Genomic DNA, 19,006 nt, shown 5'->3' with positions numbered 1-19,006 from the left:
TGGAGCAGTGAACCCTGAACAAGAGGTAATCACCACTCTGCGGTGTTTTTCATGTTGTTTCATGTGCCCCCCGGGATGCCACCCACCCTTAAGTATGCTCTGAGTCTTCCAGAGACGGGGAAGAAGGAAAAAGGGGTTTAGCTCACACCACGAGGCCGGCTGAAATGCCTGCGTTCACCCTGAGGTTGACGTTCTCAGGCCAGAAAAGGCCCTGTGGCAGCTCCTGGGTGGCTGCTGAGTGTAAATATTCCCCAGTGCTCTTCTCAGGAAGCCCTTGGCCTGTCCATGTTACCAAGTCAATCACCTTTCTGGGGGATGTTACAAATGCTTTCCCATAGGCCTTCCTCATGCAGGCCAAGCAAATCCTACTGTCACGGCTCAGGTCAAAGGCCAGGCCCCACTTCTACCTCGTTTTTCTCGATAAACATCACATCCCTCTTTCAAATTGGGTCTTGAACCCTCCACACCCTTGCTGGCTTATGAAAGCAATTTTAACAAGTCTACAGACCGTCAAATGTCATTGCACATTGTTATTCGCGATGGTAGAAAATGTAACACACGTGTTCCACCAACCCCACTCCCTCTAAAAACCGATGTCAGTTGAGGTGTTTGTGTGGGTCCACCTGAAGCTGTCTCCTTGCCCTCCCTCCTCTCTCCTGTGCGCCTGGAGCTTGGCCTCCACGGGCTTCCGGTCCCCCTCCCCCCACCTGCCGCAGGACCCGCTCCCTAAACCTGCTTTCAGTCGAATTTGACAAAGCTTCACTGGTTATCCCATCTACATCTCATCTTAACGAGACAAAACCACCCCAAAATGACAACATAAAGGAATAAGTGTGGACAGTCATACGATGGGGCATTAGACAGCCATTAAACTAAAAGGTCACAGAATTCTGAAGAGTATTAGGATGTGCTTGAGATGTAAAGTTGGGGTAAACCGCACATACGGCATCATCTCAACTATGTACATTTACAAAGACTAGGAAGAAGTAAGGGCGGTCATTTCAGGGCAGCGGAATGATCGGTTTTGTTTTCTCCTTTACTTTTTTATATTTTACGATGGGCTCTATAAAAAAAAAAAGCCTGGGCGAATAAAAGGGACATTGCTCTGTGCCGCCACCTGCTGGCGGATCTAGGAACAGCAGGCTGGATAAAGTGTTGCTCCCCCCGCCCCGCAACAGCAGAGCTCTCATTTTCCGAGTGTGAGCTTTGTGCTTTCTTTTCCATGTTGCAATCCCTTTTCCACTTTTGTCTTGTAAATACTTTCTTGTATAACTTTTTTTGGTAATGTGTGTTGGGTCCCAGCTATTTTCAAATGACAGCAATTCTTTGTATCCCTTCCGGCTTCTGCTCTGACCTCTCACGTGGATCAGCTGCGCTCTCGGAAGGACCGGCCACGGTCTCTGGACGTGGGTCATGGATGAGGCGCTGGGAACCCTGGTGAAGGTGGCGGCCAGCATCGGCGGTCAGCGCCCTTGGTCACATCAGAGCCCCGGCGGCTGTGCGGGGAATGCATCTGAGGGGGCGCAGGAGGAGAACTTGGGCTGTGGCAGCAGCAGTCTGGATGTGAAGCCCGAACCAGGGAGTCACCGTAAGGATGGAGCTGACCAGACTGGCCGGGCCTCCTGTAGAAGGAAGGGACCCAGGGAGGCGGGATGAAGGGCGGTGTCACAGCTCAGACAGCAGGCGCAGAATGAATGTACACAGTTTGGGGGAGGCTAGGGTTTTTTGGGTTTTTGTTTTTGTTTTTTTACAATTTTTTACTTTATATTAGGGTATAGTTGATTTACAATGTTTTTTTTTTTTAATTTTTTATTTTAGGGGGAGGCTAGGTTTTGAGCGAGTTGAGTGTGGGGCAGCCTTGGGACATCCATGCAAAAACGTATAGCCGGCAGCAGAGGGCCAGGGCTGGAGGGACTCAACGGTCAGGGGGCAGTGAGATGAGTGGATGAGATGGGTTGGAGGCACACTCGGCACAGGGACAGTGCTGAGCGGGGACAGAAGCATGTATGGGATAGGCCCTGACAGAGGCGCTCACGACAGAGACGGAAAAGGAAGGTCAGAAAGGAAAACCCAGAAGCGTGTTGTCGGAGGTGACAAGAAACGAGCTTCCGGAAGGTGGGAGTGATTGATAATTGAACTGAAAGGATCAGTAACATGAGGGCTAAAGGCACGTTACTTGATTTGGCAATTGGGTCCCGGTGACCTAAGAGCAGCAGTGAGGAAGCCGGGCGGCAGGGGGCGGCAGGGGCCGGCAGTGCCCATGAACTGGGAACCAAGCACAGGCTCTTCTCTAAGGAGGTCGGGATGAGAAAGGATGCTTGAGATGGAGGATAATTAGGAGGGGCTGCCCCTCGTAAGAGCCAGGGATGGAACGAGACTGGCCAGGAAAGGCACTCAGCACAGCATCCAGGACACAGTAAGTGCTCAAGAAACAGAAGTTATCGTTCACTCGTTGGCTATTTCATGATCTACAACCTTACCATGCGCCAGGCATTGTTCTGGGTCCTGTATATATAGTGAGTGAGCAAGAGACACAAAAACCCTGGCCAAGGAGCTTACATTCTCGTGGGGGAGACAGACAACAGAGAAAATAAATAACTCAAGACAGCTGGTATATTCCACAGTGGTAAATGCTATGGAGAAAACATGAACTAAGGGAAGAAGATATAAAATGTTGAAGGAGGGAACGAAATTCTAGATCTGGTGGCCAGGGAAGGGCCCCACTTTTAACACCCAAAGGAAGTGAGAATAGTACCTATAATTAGGAAGTGAGGGAATAATACTAATGATCACCACCATTGTCATTAGCATTCTCAATATATTACTACTGCGGTAATAGGTTGTAATTATATCATCACCGCTATCTTTGCCACAATGTATGTTACTATCATCACTGCCCTCTCTGGCTCTCGAGTAGCTTTGGCAGCAGCATCCAGCAGCCCTGTCCACGCTACAGGGGCGTTTTCAATGGAGAGCCGTGTACTGGAGAACCAAGCATAACCCGACAGACCATCATCATGGCAAGTGTGTAAGGCAGAGGCACAGCTCGGGTGGGAACACACCTGTGTGCAGTCACTGCAAAGAAAAAGCTGCTTCACGTGTGTGTTGAGGGGAGAAGGGCAGCCCCAGACCGGTCTTTCTGTCCCACCTGCAAGTAGGGATGCATGTAACAGGCCATCCAAAGACCCAAAGGCAGGGACACGAAGACATCTCTGGAGCAACAGGAAACGGTTAACTGCAGCTGGAGAAGGTGCAGATGGAGACAGTGTGTGACTCAGAGGTCCCAGTCGTGTTTCTACCAGCACATTTATCTGGTTGTTAGGGATAAAAATCAGCCAGCACCACCTGGGAATAACAGAGAACTGGACATTCCTACTATTTGCCCAGCCTGGCACGATGCTGAGAACGGGGGTGAGGGTGTGTGATGAGTTCTTACCAGATGACACTGAACGAGGGGACTGCGTCTTGCTTGTGACTGATGAGAACGCTTTTTTAACAGATTGACTTGGACTAATAATTATTATTTGCATATAAAGAAAAAAAGAAAAGGAAAAGAAACAGGAAAAGAATCCAAATGCCTGAGGACTCATCCTTTCTTCAATCTGTTTAAGTTGCTACAAAATTTTTCAAAGTTACAATGTCGAGTGTTTCACTCCTGGACAGCCACAAGCTTCCGTGGGCAGGTGGAAGGTGGGACAGGAAATGTGACCTGTGGGACAAACCCCATTTTTCAAATGAGGTCGTGGAAAAGCTTTGTAAATATCTTCAATGCATTTTGAGATGCCTTTATTATCCAAAGGGAGCCAATACAGAACTTGTCATTAAAAAAATAATAACCTCAAGATTAAAACATTATAGCTCAAGGAGCAGTGCTTAGACTATAGAAACGTTTCCATTCCTTGTAAATGTCTATGTAAACAGATCCCAGCATTTCCTTCCAGGCTTTGAAGCCAAAAGTTAAACCATTGCAATGCCAATGAAAAGCCCATGAAAGAAGAAAGTATACAGGCCAATTATGTTTTACCTCTCAAGGCAATAGGAACTTGCTATATTCTAAATATTATTATCATGGCCTCACCACACACTCTTGATTATAAAACATTTCACACACATACATAACAGTATGTACACTGTATTTTCATGCTTCTCTAAGGATTCCAGACACCGACTTCATCTGACTCCACTGGAAGGGCAGAAAAAGTGAATCAGAGATTATGGAAAGATTCCGATCGTGCGGTGTGCAATCATACAGCCAGGAAGACAGACGCCTCATCCCTGGGGAATCCGCCACCAAAGCGGGGAGTGCAGGAGAGGGAGGGCAGAAAACACTGGCTACTGGCCCATTTCACTGCATCTGCAAACAGATTCAAGCAGCAGGATGTGCATTACTGTGGGTTCACTGTTTTCCTCTGGAAACGCCCTCAGCTGTTGCGCTGTGGTTGAAGCACTGAAGGATATCCGGACTCCGTGTGAGCTGCTGAGCCAGGGTGCCCGTCATGTCCAGAGAGTCCCCGAGCCCAGAGCACAGGAGGAACTTGACGCAGGCCGCGTGCTGCCCCGTGCAGGCCAGGTGCAGGGCTGGGTGGGGACAGAGGCACCCAGCTCAGTGCATCAGCTACAGCAGTACTGACTGGGGAGCAGGATGTCCCTGATAAAAACACTGACTCTTTCAATTGCACAGATTTCATAGTTCCATATTCTTCCCTATGACTTTGCCTATTCTGGATCAAAACATTTTTCCTTTTAACCTGACTTGGTCACAAATGGTTTTAAAAGTAACAAAACCAACTGGAGAGAATTTGAGAGACTTGTCTAAAACAACAAAGTAAGTTAATGAGAAATAGGAGACTTTAAATAGTACACAAGACATTTTCAAAGTTTTGTGAATTCTCTGTGTAAGTAAAAATATCACCATGAGTAAGAATGACGTAACAGAAAGAAAAACTGCTGACACATCTTCCCATTCTGGTTAGAAACTGGCGCTGAGGGTTTCTGATGTGCTGTGAGCCATGATCCTGGGTCCTGCTCCCCTGTCGTTAGGAGAAAGTTTGTGTCCTGGGACTTAGTGACCTTCCTCTGCAGCCCTGGAGTGAGTTGTGAAGCATCACAAGGTCCTACTTAACCCTTGCAAGATGGACACTGGTGCGCAGAGTGATACTGAGAAGGTTTATTCTAAAGTCCAAGTCTAAGAAATTAGCTCTGAAAATATCTTTCTGAGCCCGAAATCTAAAAAATTATAGTGATTAAGGTTTTAAAATACATTCCGTAGAGAGAAGACCTATGAAGAATCTATGTAACACCTGGGGAGCTGGTGTGATCATGGATTAAGATAGAAAGTGCTTTGATTTCACATACGTTGTGTGGTTTAAAATAATCAAAACAACAACAGTAATACCAGCAGCAGTAAGGAGTAGTAGTCATCATCGTTACCATGGTAACAGCAGTAATTCTATAGCTTTGCAAATGGAGGAGGTGCTTTTTTAAGGAAAAGTTGCTGAGCTACTAGAGGAATAATATTAAAAGTGATGATTTTAACATAGAAGTCCACTGTTTACATTCAGTTTACTAATAATTTTCAAAGCACGTGTAAAATGAGGTCATACCTGATCGATTTCTTTCGTCCTTGGCGTTGATGTCGGCACCCAAGGACAAGAGTGTCTGGATTGTGCTTATGTGTCCTTCCTGAGAGTTGAAATAAACGTGTTACCACTGTAATGACAACAAAAGCGAGCCTTAAACACAAACTCTAATGCACATTAGGTGCTTTTTCTAAAATACTCGACTGCTGAAACTGAATTTTCATATCCAAAGGAAGGCTCGTCACATTACTCTTGAACTTCAGCATGAATCATTGAAGATGTAGCTGACGCTTAGTTATTAGAATACAGATGATCAATTTTGTAGCCAAATCACTGACCACTGTGGTTGGGTTTCCCTCAGTGTAAGGAGTATAAATCTTGTGATTTACTCAGAAAGCACAATTCTAAATCTCCCAAGCAAACACACTCTTTGCTAAATCTTTAGGGGAGAAATAAACTGGAAAAGAGCGTAACCTCCCCTGGATGGGATTATTATCACAGCTGGCATTGTCCTTTGTGAAGCAATCGATATACCTTTGTCCAGCCAGTTAGCCTGTCAGTACCTGCTGAGACTGAAACCAAGGCTGCAGGTTCAATCTTCCCACTCGCTTTTATCCCCGTGGCCATAGACCATGCTCTTAGCCCACCCTCAACTGTATACCCACGTTCTCAAAGGGGGAACACAGGCAGGGGAGTGCAGTTCACCAGAAAAATGTTTATTCCTGTTGCTAGGAAAACAAGTAAAGGCAGGCGGCCAATTAAAGATAGTGGCTACTTTTCTAGCGAAAACTTTTGTGTGTCTTCAATACTTCATACATCAGAGAGCCCAGTAAATGCAATTCCCTTTTCTTACTTAAAGAAATCTTCTGAAATCCAGTAAAAGGATAAGGAACTAGGAATTTCATACGATGGATTTTTACGGCTTCAAATAACATTATTCCTGAAAACAAAAAAGGGCAGGAGGGAACACAGAGCCCAGACATTACATGGAGTAAAGGGCTCTTCTCAGTTTTTACCCAGAAACAAATAAAGGCAGGTTTCTATTTAAAGGGCCACAGGGCTTTAGAATCATGACCATTTTAAGAGTATGTCATGGGCAATTTCTTTTTTCCATAGAGATCGAGCAAAAGAACCACGACTACAGGGTTACTCATCAACAGAGTTAGGCAAGCCTAAGGAAGCAAGAACACTGTTCTGGAAAGAAACAAACCTTAGCTGCGTAGTGAAGTGCTGTGAGGTGGGTGGAGGCTGCTCTCACATCTACGTTGATGCCAAGCTCAGAGACCAAGAATTGGACGGCCTCATTCTGCCCAGTGACTGCTGCCCGGTGGATGGCCTGGGCCCCCAGGGAGTCCTCAGCAGAAATGCAAGCCTAGAGGTTGGGAGAGACATGAACAAAGGTAAGGAGCAGAGATACCTGGGTCCATGGACTTCTGACATTTTGGCAAAACTCTGTGGTCTATGTACATTTTCCTGGGCACATGATACATACAAAGCTTTTGTCAGATTCTCAAAGGATGCTCTAACCAAAAAGAATGGTTAAGATTCAACGCTGTAGGCTAAAGTGCCAAACAAATAGAGTTACTGGGGAAAGTCTGTTGTTATTATTATTACGAAACAACTACTATTTATTGAATACTTATTTTGCTAACTGCTTTATGTACATTATGTTATGTAATCCTTATAGTAACCTTGTTTTACAAATGGAAACACTGCTGCTTAAAGAGGTAAAGGGGACCTCAGAGGGGGGGATGTGGCAGAGCTGAGATTTGAACCCATGATCTGAACAACAATGCTTCCTGTTTATCCCATGATCTAAAACTTGTAGGAAGAACTAAAGGGATAAAACCAAACCATTTCTATACCTTGTGTTTTTCGAGGAGCAGCCTGGCTATGTCGATGTGTCCACACTGGATGGCGTCCATGAAGGGTGTGAGGCCACACTTGTCTCTGCAGTCCGGTTCATACTGGCACCTAGAGCCCAAACACAAAGTAACAGCTGGGAACAGTCACCGCTTCAAACCCAATGGTGCTGACTCCTGACCACCTGCCTTATAGATGATCCGTGAGAACCTGGAGTGCTCGCCCTCCTTCCCCACCTCAGTATCTGTACTGAGCTCTTCGAGAGCAGGTTGGTTTCCCCAGCAAACCCTCTCCTCCTCTAAGCTTCTTGTCACATTTTAGGGACCGTGATCTCTCCAGTTTCTCATGCAGAACATTGAAGTCACCCCTCATCCCTCATAGCCAATCTATTACCAAAACCTCTCGATTCTACATCCAAAATATTAAACAAAACTGTATCCTTGTCTCCATCTTTGTCTTCACCCCTTAAGACCAAGTCAACAGGGACCTCCCTGGTGGCGCAGTGGTTAGGAATCCGCCTGCCAAGGCAGGGGACACGGGTGCGAGCCCTGGTCTGGGAAGATCCCACCTGCCACGGAGCAACTAAGCCTGTGTGCCACCAACTACTGAAGCCCATGTGCCACAACTACTGAAGCCCATGCGCCTAGAGCCCATGCTCCACAACAAGAGAAGCCACCGCAATGAGAAGCCCACGCAAGAGGGATATATGTATATGTATAGCTGATTCACTGTGTTACAAAGCAGAAACTAACACACCATTGTAAAGCAATTATACTCCAATAAAGATGTTAAAAAAAAAAAAAAGCCCTCACACCACAACTAAGAATAGCCCCTGCTTGCTGCAACTAGAGAAAAGCCCATGTGCAGCAACCAAGACCCAATGCAGCCGGGAAAAAGAAAAAAGAAAAAAAAAAAAGACCAAGCCAACAGGCAACAGCCTCCTACCCATTTTTCTCTCTTTGGTTCCGGCCCAGCCATTCTGCTCTCACCACTGACAGAGTAATCTTTTCACCACGTAATTCGGGTACAGCCTCTCCTGGTTAAAAGCTTTAACTACTTCCCAACCACAAAGGACAAAGCCTAAAACCTCAACATGACCTCCCATGGTCAGGATTATGTGGCATCCACTCACTTCTCCGGGATCCTGGGGCCCCTCCTCCCTGTGCTTAAGGTGACCCCCCCTTCTGTCCGGTCCCACTTTCTTCTCGGTCCCACAGCCTATCTGTCCTCCTTCTTCTGTTCCTATTGCTTCATGGTCCTACCTCCTTCCATTCCTACCCGTCTTCCCTTCTCCCCAGTCCTCCCTTTTTCCATTCCTACCTTCCTCGTGGTCACACCTGTCTCCCCTTCCTCTCGGCCCTACCTCTCACCTGTCTCATCTTCTTCTGTTCCTACCTTCAACGGTCCTGCCTGTCCCACCTCCTTCTGCTCCCCTGGGTGCCAGGCTCTTTGCTGCCTTTGCACTTGCTGGTCCCCTCTGCTTGGAACATCCTAGTGCCATTCTTCACCTGGCCACTCCAAGGCATCCTTCAAATCTCAGCTTCAGGAGGACCTCAGAGGCCCATCTTCTCCCCCAGATCTACAGGATGACCCCTGCTCCCGCACAGCATTGTGGACTTTCCCTTTGTAGTATCATCACCATTTGAAATTTTATGACATTTCTGTGATTGTGTGTCTATACTTGGCTTCCACACTAGCCTGCAGGCTGTTAGGGAAAGAACTGTGTTAACTGCTTATCACCCAGTGCTTAACACACACAGGAGGTGCTTAGAAAACATCTGCTGAATGAAGGAAGGAGTATTTATGACTGCAGGTATACAGTCCCAACACGTAGGAGGCAAGCCCTACACAGTGATGCTTTCGGGGCACTACATTAGGCCTCCTCCTCTTCACTCATCGTCTCCTAGGTAACCACTTCCATCCTATGGATTCAATCATCACTTCCATGTTGACGAGGCCCACTCCTGTATCTCAGCCCACACCTCTCTTCTGGGCTAAAATCTGTGTCTAACTGCCCGCTGGATGTCTCTGCCTGGGTGTCTCACAGGTACATGTGACTCAACATGCCCAAAAGTGACACTGCCAGCTTCTCCCCAAGCCTGCCCCTCCTCCCCAGGTGTCATCTACCTCGGCAGGTGGCACCAGCACAGCACCAGCTGCTTAAACAAGACACCTGGCCATCATCCTGGACTCGTCCTTCTCCCTCATTCCGTCTGTCCCTTTATTCACCGAGATCTGGTGATTCTACCTCTCAAGTGTCTCCAGACCTTTCTCTTCACCCTATAGTCAGCATCGTGGTCCAGCCACCACCATCTCTCCTGTTCAACTGCAACAGCCGCCGGACTGCGTTCACAGCACCCACGCTTGCTCCCCCTCCAATCCATTCTGTTTTGCAACCGGGGGATCTTTGAAAAATGAAAATCTCTTATTATTCAGTGGTATCTTATATGCTTAGCACAAGATCTGGAATCCTCAGATGGTGCCCAGTGTCCCACTGGCCCTGAATCGCCCTTCCTCTGCAGCCTCCCCGTCACTCTTGGGACACAGCAAGTGCCTATCTTCTTTTGGTCTCTTCTGTGCACTGTGTTTGTCCCCGGCCCTGAGCATTCACGGTACTGTCACCTCTGCCTGGAATGCCCCCTCCACCCTGCCCCCATTTTCAGCCTCCTCCAGGTCATAGCATCAGTGTCACTGGGGCCGAGATCCCTCACCCCTAGGCCACGTCCCATGCTGTTGTGGGGACCTCGCAATTCCCTGTAATGCTCATCAGACTCACACGACGTGGGCAGCGTCTATCTTCCCTGCCCGTCTGTGAGTTCCATGGGTTGGGGGGGAAACCGCATTATTTTGTTGCTGTGGTAGCCCCTGCGCCTGGTACAGTGAGTGCTGAGTGAGTATATGAATGTCTGTTGAATGAACAGATAAAAGGCCAATGTTTCCCCAGGTTTGTTAGCTATTTTTGTTTCACCTTCTTTATCTGCTTAAGTCCTTTGTTCATGTCTGTTTTGGTACCTTAGATTCTTTATGAACATTTTGTCTGAGCTCTGATATTATGCAGCACTGATATTAACTGTCAATTAGCAAATATTTTCCTTAATCTGCTGTTTTGTTCTTACCTCTGAAGAAGCACCTCTACTGCCTCTGAACAGCCATGCATTGCTGGGTGGAGAGAGTTGAGAATGAGAGCTTTTTAGCACAAAAATAAAATGCTTCTTCCCTCCTGGCACCTCTCTGTGCCCCATCCCTCTAGCTGTAACTTCCAGGAAAGAGTATTAAGTTAGGTACACTGCCACCGCCCCAGAAAAAGACAAATTTAGCTCAATGAGTGGTAAAGAGTGATGTTTTCACTTAACAGGTACAAGGCTCACACTTGATTATCTTGTCTTTATGAGACTCTGATGGCAAACATTCAATCTTAAACCTGCCTCCTCGCTTTCGTGCTACAAATCCCTAGGACCAGTCAGTTTTTTCCCAAGAAATGTAAAACATTTTAAGAGTAATCCATGACAAAATAACCAGGAATTTAATTCTCCTGCTAGAAATAACTATCCTCTATAATAAAGATTTCGAGGGAGTTCCCTGGTGGCCTAGTGGTTAGGATTGCGAGCTTTCTCTGCTCTAACCCGGGTTCAATCCCTGGTCGGGGAACTGAGATCCCACAAGCCACACGGCGTGGCCCAAAAAAAAAAAAAAAGATTTTGACTATCTACTCTCCACTGTTTTGTGTGAATGACTGGGTACTGACTGTTTCTCCACAAGAGCAGGGTAGTTCGTCAAACAATTCACGAGCAGAGAAGTTTTTCCACTCATGTGCAAAGTTTTATAAAGGATTCTTTAGTCCCTAACAGTGGCCAGAATAACTGTGTGCCTATCTCCTCAATTACATCATGTCACAGGTATTGATTTCAGAGAAACCTAAAAGCCCTGTATTCTAATTCAATGTGCTATCCAGAGGGCTAAAGATTATGTTCTAAATGTCTTGACCTGGACTCTTGGTCTACTTAATGCCCCTTTTGTCTTATACCGTGGTGCTTTTGCTTTCAACTAAGATAATCTACAAATAAACAGTTCGGAGTTAAGGATAATTACTCCAAACAATGAAAATGGTAGTCCAGATTTATATTCAACATTGTCACTAGATAAGTCACATCCATTGAGCCCTGGTATTTAATTATAAGCACCTATATTTATTTAAATGGACAGTACCATAGTAGGTATTACTGAAGATACAAGGAAATAGTCCCCTTTCCTTTTGCTTTTAATAATAATAATGTCAAAATGGTTGTGAAAATAGCAGCTGTAGCTGTCCTGTGCTCACTGTGTGTGGAGCACTGCACAGAGGGCCTTGCATGTGCCTTAATCCCTACGACCTTGTGATACGGGCATCATCATCATTATTTTGTGGCTGAGGAAACCTGCTCAAGAGACTAAGTTCCTTGCCCAAGGTCAAAGACTTAGTAAGGAACAGAACCAGCCTACCATCTAACTGGAGAGGAGAAGACAAATGTATGTGAAAAGTCACCTAAAACAAGAAAGAAGAGCATGTTAAGGGCCCGGTGACACTGGTTTTAGAAACTAAGTGTTTGCCAAAATACTCCAAAGCTGCTCGTATGCCTTGCCATTTCCCCAACCCCTCGCTCCCTGGTGGGTGGCATCCCGCACAGCTCCAGGTCATACCTGCGGTGTGCAGCGGGGTTCTCCCAATCTTGCTCTCTGTCTTCCAGGCAGCTGGGCAAACAGCGAGCAGGTACTGGAGGATCAGAGGGTCGCCTTCTCGGCTGGCAATGTGGAAACTGTTCCAGCCATCTTTGTTCTTCAGCAGTGGATTGGCGCCATGCTCCACGAGGTCCTGGACCACCTCAAGATTCCTCCTTGTGCAAGCCATCATCAGAGGAGTCCTAAGATCAATCGGGACAAGCTGTCAGACGGAAGGGCAGCTGAGGCATTAGAAGCACTCGACCAGGGCTTCAGAAAAACGCACACCCTTGGCAGAGACGGAAGACCTAGAGGACTCGGGAGTCTGGGAAGCAGGAAAACAGCTTTGGCTGGCAACTTCCCTGCCTGTCATGAGGGCCCTGGGAGAATTAACAAGGGGAAAATGATTGTGACGTGGGCGCCCCTACAGGTGGGGAATACTGAGGAGGCAAAGTTGTTTCTGAACTAGTTTTTAGTATGGCACTGAATTGGAACAGAGCTAGTCAAAATCACAGACAGTTTGTGCTTAATATTTGCATAAGAGGTACTCTGCTGGACTTATCCCATTCACCTCAATCAGTAACCGATAATTAAACTGTTCTGAAAAGGAGTTAAAACAGAGCAGGTGACAAAGTGCTTTGCCATAAGGAGCCTACATTGGTGGAGCAAATGAAACGGCGTGATTACAATAAGGTTCTGAACTGATGTGTGTCCACAACTATGGGACAGTGAACTACATCACTATCAACTCCTCTTCTCCCACATCAGTGATTTTGTGCTTCTGCCTTCTCATCTGCTATGACTCTCGGAAGCAGGGGCAGGTCTTGTTTACCTCCTGTCCCAGGGGCTGGCCCAGCTGAAGCTCAACATAACTACATGGGTCTCAGCCAGGATCTGTCCTCTGAGACTGCTTTGATATTACTTAATTACCAACACTATTTTGATTTTTTATTTTTGGTAATGTAGTAATGATAGTGAATGAGAAATCAAGAGGGAGACACCCAGATAAATGAAGGCTGGAATCTTCAAGAAGTGCTTCACAGAGGGAATGAATCCAGGGAAGGGACTTGAGAAAGCCAGCAAGGTGAGAACAGGCAAAAATGTCTCACTGTAACTGCATTTCCTAAGCACACAATCAAATGAAACGTGCCCTTTTAACGGTTGTTTGGGAAGACTGTTTCCTTACCCATAGAACTGGATAAGCATAAGAAAATCAGTTTTGTGCTTAGTCACAGCCAAAGTGCAAACCTCAAGAAGTCACCAGGTCTACGCACCCCGCCCCCCCATGCCAGTGGGCAAGATGCACTTTGTTTAGCTATCTGGCTGTCTGATGTGTTCCTTATTTATATCAGATCAGGAATCCCTTGTGGATTCATTCAGGAACTTCATTATGTTATGCATCTTCAGATGTTCATAACCTCCAAGGAGGTGGACATAGTACTAAAAACGATGTGGATCTAACACAATGCAATTACTTTGTGTGATGGTTACAGGTGAGCATCGTTGACTGTGGAGGTGGTCATGCAAGGCTACACGTGATAAAATCACACAGAGCACCCCCCGACACACACATGTGTACGTATAACTGGTGAAATCCGAGTAAGTATACTGATTGTAGCAATTGCGGTTCCTTCTTCTTGTTACCTTACTGTGGCTGTTAACATGTTAATTTTGGGGGAAGATGGGGGAAAGGTGCATGGGACTTCTCCCATGTCTTTGCAAATTTCTGAGAACCTATAACTACGAATTTCAAAGTATAAAGTTAAAACAATGTCACTGGTGAAGTAATCATTTAGCTACGTGTTCCTAGAAGAACATCCCGCCCTGGGGCTCATGCTATACGTAGGACATATAGACAATTTGTAGTTTGCTTATATTCTATCTGATCATGTACTTTACTGTTCTCTGCTCTATCATGGGAGGCAGTCTGGAACAGAAGATCGGAGCAGTTAACCCCATAAGGGTAGCAACAATGTTCTGCTCAATAGGGTAAGGCTGAGGGGCTATGGCGTGGAGGCCGACAAAGGAGCGGGAATCTACGATTCTGCGGGGAATGGTGAGGGTCTCTCCGCAAGTTCCGCCACCTACCAGTCGGCCTTCTTCAGGCAGTCGACCGCGGCCCCTCGGCCCAGCAGATACCGCACGCAGTCCCGGTGGCCCATGGAGGCAGCCTCGTGCAGAGGCCGCTTGTAGTCTCGGTTGGCGGCATCGATGTCCAGGTCCCAGGCCTCGACCAGATAGGCCAGGATTTCCCGGCGGCCGTGGCGCGCGGCGAAATGCAGGAGGGTGTCCCTGGCCGGCCCCGCGCAGCCGGCGCCTCCCGCAGCCCGCAGCTCCTCCCGCAGGGCACACAGCCGGCCTTCCTGCACCAGCCGGCACAGCCGCCTTGGGTCCGCGGGCGCTGCCATGGCCCCTGGCTCCGCTCCCGGCCCGCCCCCGCCCCCCAAGGGCCCTCCTCGACCCTTCCCCCGGACGCCCCCGGCCTCGCCCTGCCGGCTTGGCCCCGGGCGGGCGCTCAGGTCTCCGGCTGACCACGCGCCCCGCTGGCCGCCGCGAACGCACGCTCGGAGGCTGCCGCCCGCGCTGGCTTCACTTTCCGGCGAATCATTAGGTGAACCGCGTGACCGCCGCTGCCGGTCCCAGTCACAAGCAGAGCGGACCCGCGGGGACGGGGTTGGGCCCGCGCGTCCCCGCCCACAGCCCCGCCCACCGCAGCCTGCCCCGCCCACAGCCTCGGCCCCGCCCCACCCCAACTGCCGCAGCCCCTCAGTGGGTTCCCGAGCTCGGAGGAACTCTGGGAAAGTTTCTGCTCGCCTCTTCCGCCCTAGCGGAAGCACGGACGGGGCGGGGCCCGCGAGCGGTAGCCACCCCTTCTCCGGGTGCGCGTTTCGATTGGCCGCCAGAGAAGTCCGTAAGCACGCCCCTTCCGCACGCGCGTTTCAATTGGCCAGGGGCGCATTCCGTCAGCGCCGGCGGCGGGCTCTTCCCAGGGCTGCGGCGGGGGCGGAGCTGGTGGAGGAAGTCCGCGGCCTTCTCGGGCTCGCGCTGCCCGGGGGATGCTGGGACTGGGTGTCCGGGCGGCTCTGGCCCGGCGGCGGAGGCGGCGGCGGCGGTGGCGGCGGCGGCGGGGCCCCCGGTGTGGAGCGCCATAGTGCGTGAGGCCGACGGCGTGGAAGGGGGCGCGGGCGGGCCCAGTCGTGTGGACGCTGAACCTTTGTGTTCCTCAGCGGGTCCCGCCTCAGGGGGTCCGCGGGGGACTGGGGGCCGGGCGCGGGCGCAGAGGGGCGCGGGCCGGCGGTGAGGGGCGCGGCGGGGCGCGCGCGCTGGAGGCCGAGGCGCCCTGGGACGCGGGGGCGCGGCGCTGCTCGGCGGTGTGGGAGTCGCGGAGACGTGGCCTCCGCTGGGGGCAGTCAACGTTTCCTTTCCTTCTGCTCTGCTGTTTTGACCTTGGGCGAGTCATTTTATGGTATCCTTTTGCCTCTTTCGTTTGCAGTCGCCCTCCCCCTAACCTGAGTATTAAGAAAATTAAGGTGATGTGGGAGGGCCTTGAGCGGGTGGAGGGTACTTGAGGTCTGAGCAAGCTGTGTGGGGTGACGGGAGACGTGAGGGTAGGTGTTGAGTTCTTTACCCAATCTTCCTGGATGCTCGTCATTTAACCCTTCTGGTGTTTTCAGTTCCTTTAGAGATAAAATGGGAGCAGCTGCTATTTGCCAGGCCTGGAGACAATTCTGCTTTACATCTTGTATTGTACTCTGGTTTACAAACCACTTTACATTAATTATCTCATCCGCAAACAACCCTGTAAGGAAGGCATCATGACAGGTGGGGAAATTGAGACCTAAAGAAGTTAGCGATTTTCCCACGGGAGTACAGCTAATAAAGACCTCTGGAAGGAAGGGTGGTAGCCCCTGGTGAGGGTCTGCCAGTGCTTGGCACTCTGCTCAAATAAATTAACGGAGATAAAATGAAAAAGACCTCTAGTACGAAAACAAGCTCATTTTACTTGTGAGCGGATTGAATTTGGTTAACTGAGTGTAATATGGATAATCATCAGAGATAGAACCAAGTCCAGTATCAGCTTTGCCAAAGTTATTGTCCCCTTGTATTTTGCCACTTCCAAAAAATGGAAGGTGTAAAAGTGCTTTGAAGTGCATCAAGTTTTAGGACATGCCAAGCATTGGTCTTAGCGCAGCTGTTGGTGTTGGTGCAAATGGAAGTTGAGGTATCTGGTAGTTTCACACTTTTTGTTGTTAATCCCCCTCCACATCCTCATTGCCAGTGACTCCACCTTCTCTTGCCTTACGCCTCCAGCTTCCTTGCTTTTAAAAACAAAACGTTTGCAGTATAGGACAGTATTTTAAATTCAGATGATTGGTTATTTAACTGTTATCCCACATGCAGTTCTGCCCCTGCTGCCTTCTTTAGGAGCTTATTTTGGTCTGCGTCCCCCTTTAGATAACAATGTATGTTAACCTGTCCACAGCCCCTGTGGTTCTCTGGAGCAAAAGTTTGGTGTAGAGGGGACAGATCTTGACAGTAAGCTAATAGATGGAGCTATACTGGGGTCTTAAGGTTTCCCAGTTGGTCTGCTCATTCCTTTTTGTGCAGGTGTTTGGAATTTGTGGTGTGCCCTGTAGTGACTCATTTCGCATGTGGCCTTCATTGGCATTGTGATTTGCTGCTTGGCTGTCCTCTTTCCTTTATCTTTTGTTGTGTTTCGTGGTTCCAGTGTCGTGATCATTTGACATGTTTTGTGACCTGTGAGTGTGTGAACACCAAACTTGGTATTGGACTTAGAACTCTAATTTCAGATTTGTTGTCATCATCTTTCTCTGCCTGTCATTCCCCTCTATCCTTCCTAGGCTGATTTTATTCGAAGATTGAATGTGAATTCTGTCTTTGCCCATCTGTCAGTGGAATCATCTGCTCTTAGAGCATCTCACCAAAGCGTCTTGAATCTTATGTCTCCAGTTGTCACTCACAGACGTTTTGAGGACAAGTCTCATATCTCAGAGTACCTCCCGGAGCTTAACCTGGCATGCTACAGATAATTTTAAAACAGAACAAACAGCCATTTTCAAAACTGAAAGCTTTCATTTTCCCTTCATTCCCGGAAGAAGTGATTAAAACGAAAACACGATTTCTCCTTTACTTTTTAATGTGGTTAATGATGTGATCATTGAGCTCTGGCTAGAAACGTCAGTTACCTGTTTTGTTTTTTCTCTTCCAGTCTCACCAGTCCAAAAAAACTTGTTAGGCTTCACTTTCCCCTTCTCCCTATTTTTGCTGCTGTTGCCCTTAGGCCTTGACCACCTCTTGCCTTGGTTGGTAAAGTGACTTTCTGCCTTGTTTTCTTGACAGTCTGCATGTTTACTCATCCTCTGCCTGCCTCCAGAGTTACCATTCTAATGTGTAAATTTGGTTGGCCATTGACCCTGCTTAGAAAAGCGAGATGATTCGCCGAATTGCCTACATGATAAAGTCCAAATTCCTTGGCATTATATTTAAGGACATTTATCCTCTGTGTTTCCAAATTCTTTTCCATCCTTTTCCACAATCCATGAGCCTCTTATTCTAATGAAACCCGGCTTACCGGCACACCACTGGTGTGCTATTTCTCTGTGTTTCTGCACACACTGTTTCTTTTGCCTTCCCCGATCCTACTCATCTTGCAAGGCTGAACTCTTCATAAAGCCTTTTTCATCCTTCCTAACTGGCCACTTTTCTTCATTTCATAAGTGCATTTGTGTAGCACTTATAGTGCCTTATGTATAGTAATTTGTGTGTGTTTTGAGAGCTGCCTTATGGACAGGTGACATCATTTGTTTTTGAATCCTCAGTGTCTCAAATAGCATTTGACCCCAGAGATGCCAAGAGAGGAAGCCCTCATGGTGTTTATAATGAATCTGGGAAATCATAGATACTTAAAAGTGGTTGTGGGTTGAATTGACAGTAGAAAAAAGCCTTTCAAATCTATAAATTCTAGTCTGTAAGTAATGGTTATTTTCTTGTATTTCCGTTCTTCCCCTGTTCTTTCTTTTCCTTGCGAGAAACACGTAGAAAAGCTCTCGCCGTCCTTGTTTGCTGTAATAAGTGAGTGCTCTTCCAAGGGAGGAGCAGGTGTTTGTGGGTGTGAGGGGACCTAAGTGAGGTTGGGCCTGCGAGCCTGGACCTTTGGGTTTGTAGGGAAGCAGGATGTAGTGCTGGCAGGGACCCAGCTCTGCACTGAGAGTGAGGACTTGGATGTTGTGTTTCCTTTCTGCCTTTGCTTCTTGTAGAGCTAATGGGGACAAAATATTTGGAAGTTTTTTCATTTTGAGTGTACAGTATTTTGTGATATTTTCCTTATGCTTGCTATTTTCTAAATACTTGCTATCTTTGGTTATGGTGTTCCACAGTGATTTCTAAAAAGGGACAGAGAAATTAAAGCTGAGGTTTTTAGAAGCTGCTTTGAATATTTCTGGATGTGGAAGAGAGAATATTACCTTCCGTAGAAAGAACTCTGGCTTGAGGAGTCAGAAGACCTAAGTTCCATCACCTGAGCCCCAGTGTCATCCTGGCACAATTGCAGGATTGTGCAAGGATCAGATGAGAGTACGTAAAAGAACTTCCAAAAGCTGTGAAGCACGTTGGACCTATAACATAGTGTAGGATTTCAAAGCCAAAGAAGACAACCTCATCTTCTTCAGAGGGAAGTGCCGTAGTTGTGCATTTGTTCTTTTAATGCATTCATTTCATTAATATTTATGGAGCAGTGAGTGTTGGGTGCTGGGGCCGAGTGCCTTGCTCCTCCCACCAGACTATAAAGCTTTCAGCCTAGGGGCAGAAGACATGTTAATACATGCTTAAACAATGATTAAGAAGACGTT

General features: G+C 47.8%; 2 protein-coding genes across 5 annotated transcripts in view; one reads left to right on the top strand and one right to left on the bottom strand.

Moving 5' to 3' along the window:
- Window positions 1-717: 717 nt before the first annotated feature.
- ANKRD16 (ankyrin repeat domain 16) lies at window positions 718-14,554 on the bottom strand. Of its 3 annotated transcripts, none has more exons than XM_029237144.1 (7): window positions 14,226-14,554; window positions 12,120-12,340; window positions 10,559-10,601; window positions 7,445-7,553; window positions 6,790-6,951; window positions 5,604-5,682; window positions 718-3,241 (listed from the first exon to the last, which is right to left on the bottom strand). In XM_029237144.1, exons 1-7 carry the CDS (start codon window positions 14,543-14,545, stop codon window positions 2,847-2,849), a joined length of 1,329 nt encoding a protein of 442 aa, XP_029092977.1. In that variant the 5' UTR covers window positions 14,546-14,554; the 3' UTR covers window positions 718-2,846. The 3 variants fall into 3 exon arrangements, with proteins under 3 accessions (XP_029092977.1, XP_029092975.1, XP_029092976.1); XM_029237142.1 differs by lacking the exon at window positions 718-3,241 and adding an exon at window positions 3,399-4,578; XM_029237143.1 differs by lacking the exon at window positions 718-3,241 and adding an exon at window positions 4,401-5,030.
- FBH1 (F-box DNA helicase 1) overlaps window positions 13,718-19,006 on the top strand; it is a 48,230-nt gene continuing 42,941 nt past the window's right edge. The window contains exon 1 of one of the 2 annotated variants that reach the window (XM_029237138.1): window positions 13,718-13,736. In XM_029237138.1, coding sequence (XP_029092971.1) covers window position 13,736 — 1 coding nt within the window. In that variant the 5' untranslated portion in view covers window positions 13,718-13,735. Of the gene's footprint in view, window positions 13,737-15,142; window positions 15,289-19,006 lie in introns of those variants that run through there. The other variant, XM_029237139.1, reaches the window with a different exon arrangement.

This window comes from Monodon monoceros, unplaced genomic scaffold (genome assembly GCF_005190385.1).
Source record: "Monodon monoceros isolate NGI ecotype Baffin Bay Population unplaced genomic scaffold, NGI_Narwhal_1 Super_Scaffold_21, whole genome shotgun sequence".
Taxonomy (NCBI): Eukaryota; Metazoa; Chordata; class Mammalia; order Artiodactyla; family Monodontidae; genus Monodon; species Monodon monoceros.
This window is presented reverse-complemented; position numbering and strand designations above follow the sequence as displayed.

What these genes read in the sequence shown, in the direction of transcription:
- ANKRD16 (XM_029237144.1), bottom strand. Translation starts at nt 14,545, where the DNA reads ATGGCAGCGCCCGCGGACCCAAGGCGGCTGTGCCGGCTGGTGCAGGAA. An exon ending in TGCTCCTCGAAAAACACAAG is followed by an intron (nt 6,952 to 7,444) that starts GTATAGAAATGG and finishes CCCAACCTCTAG; the next exon opens with GCTTGCATTTCTGCTGAGGA. An exon ending in CACTTCACTACGCAGCTAAG is followed by an intron (nt 5,683 to 6,789) that starts GTTTGTTTCTTT and finishes TTCAACTCTCAG; the next exon opens with GAAGGACACATAAGCACAAT.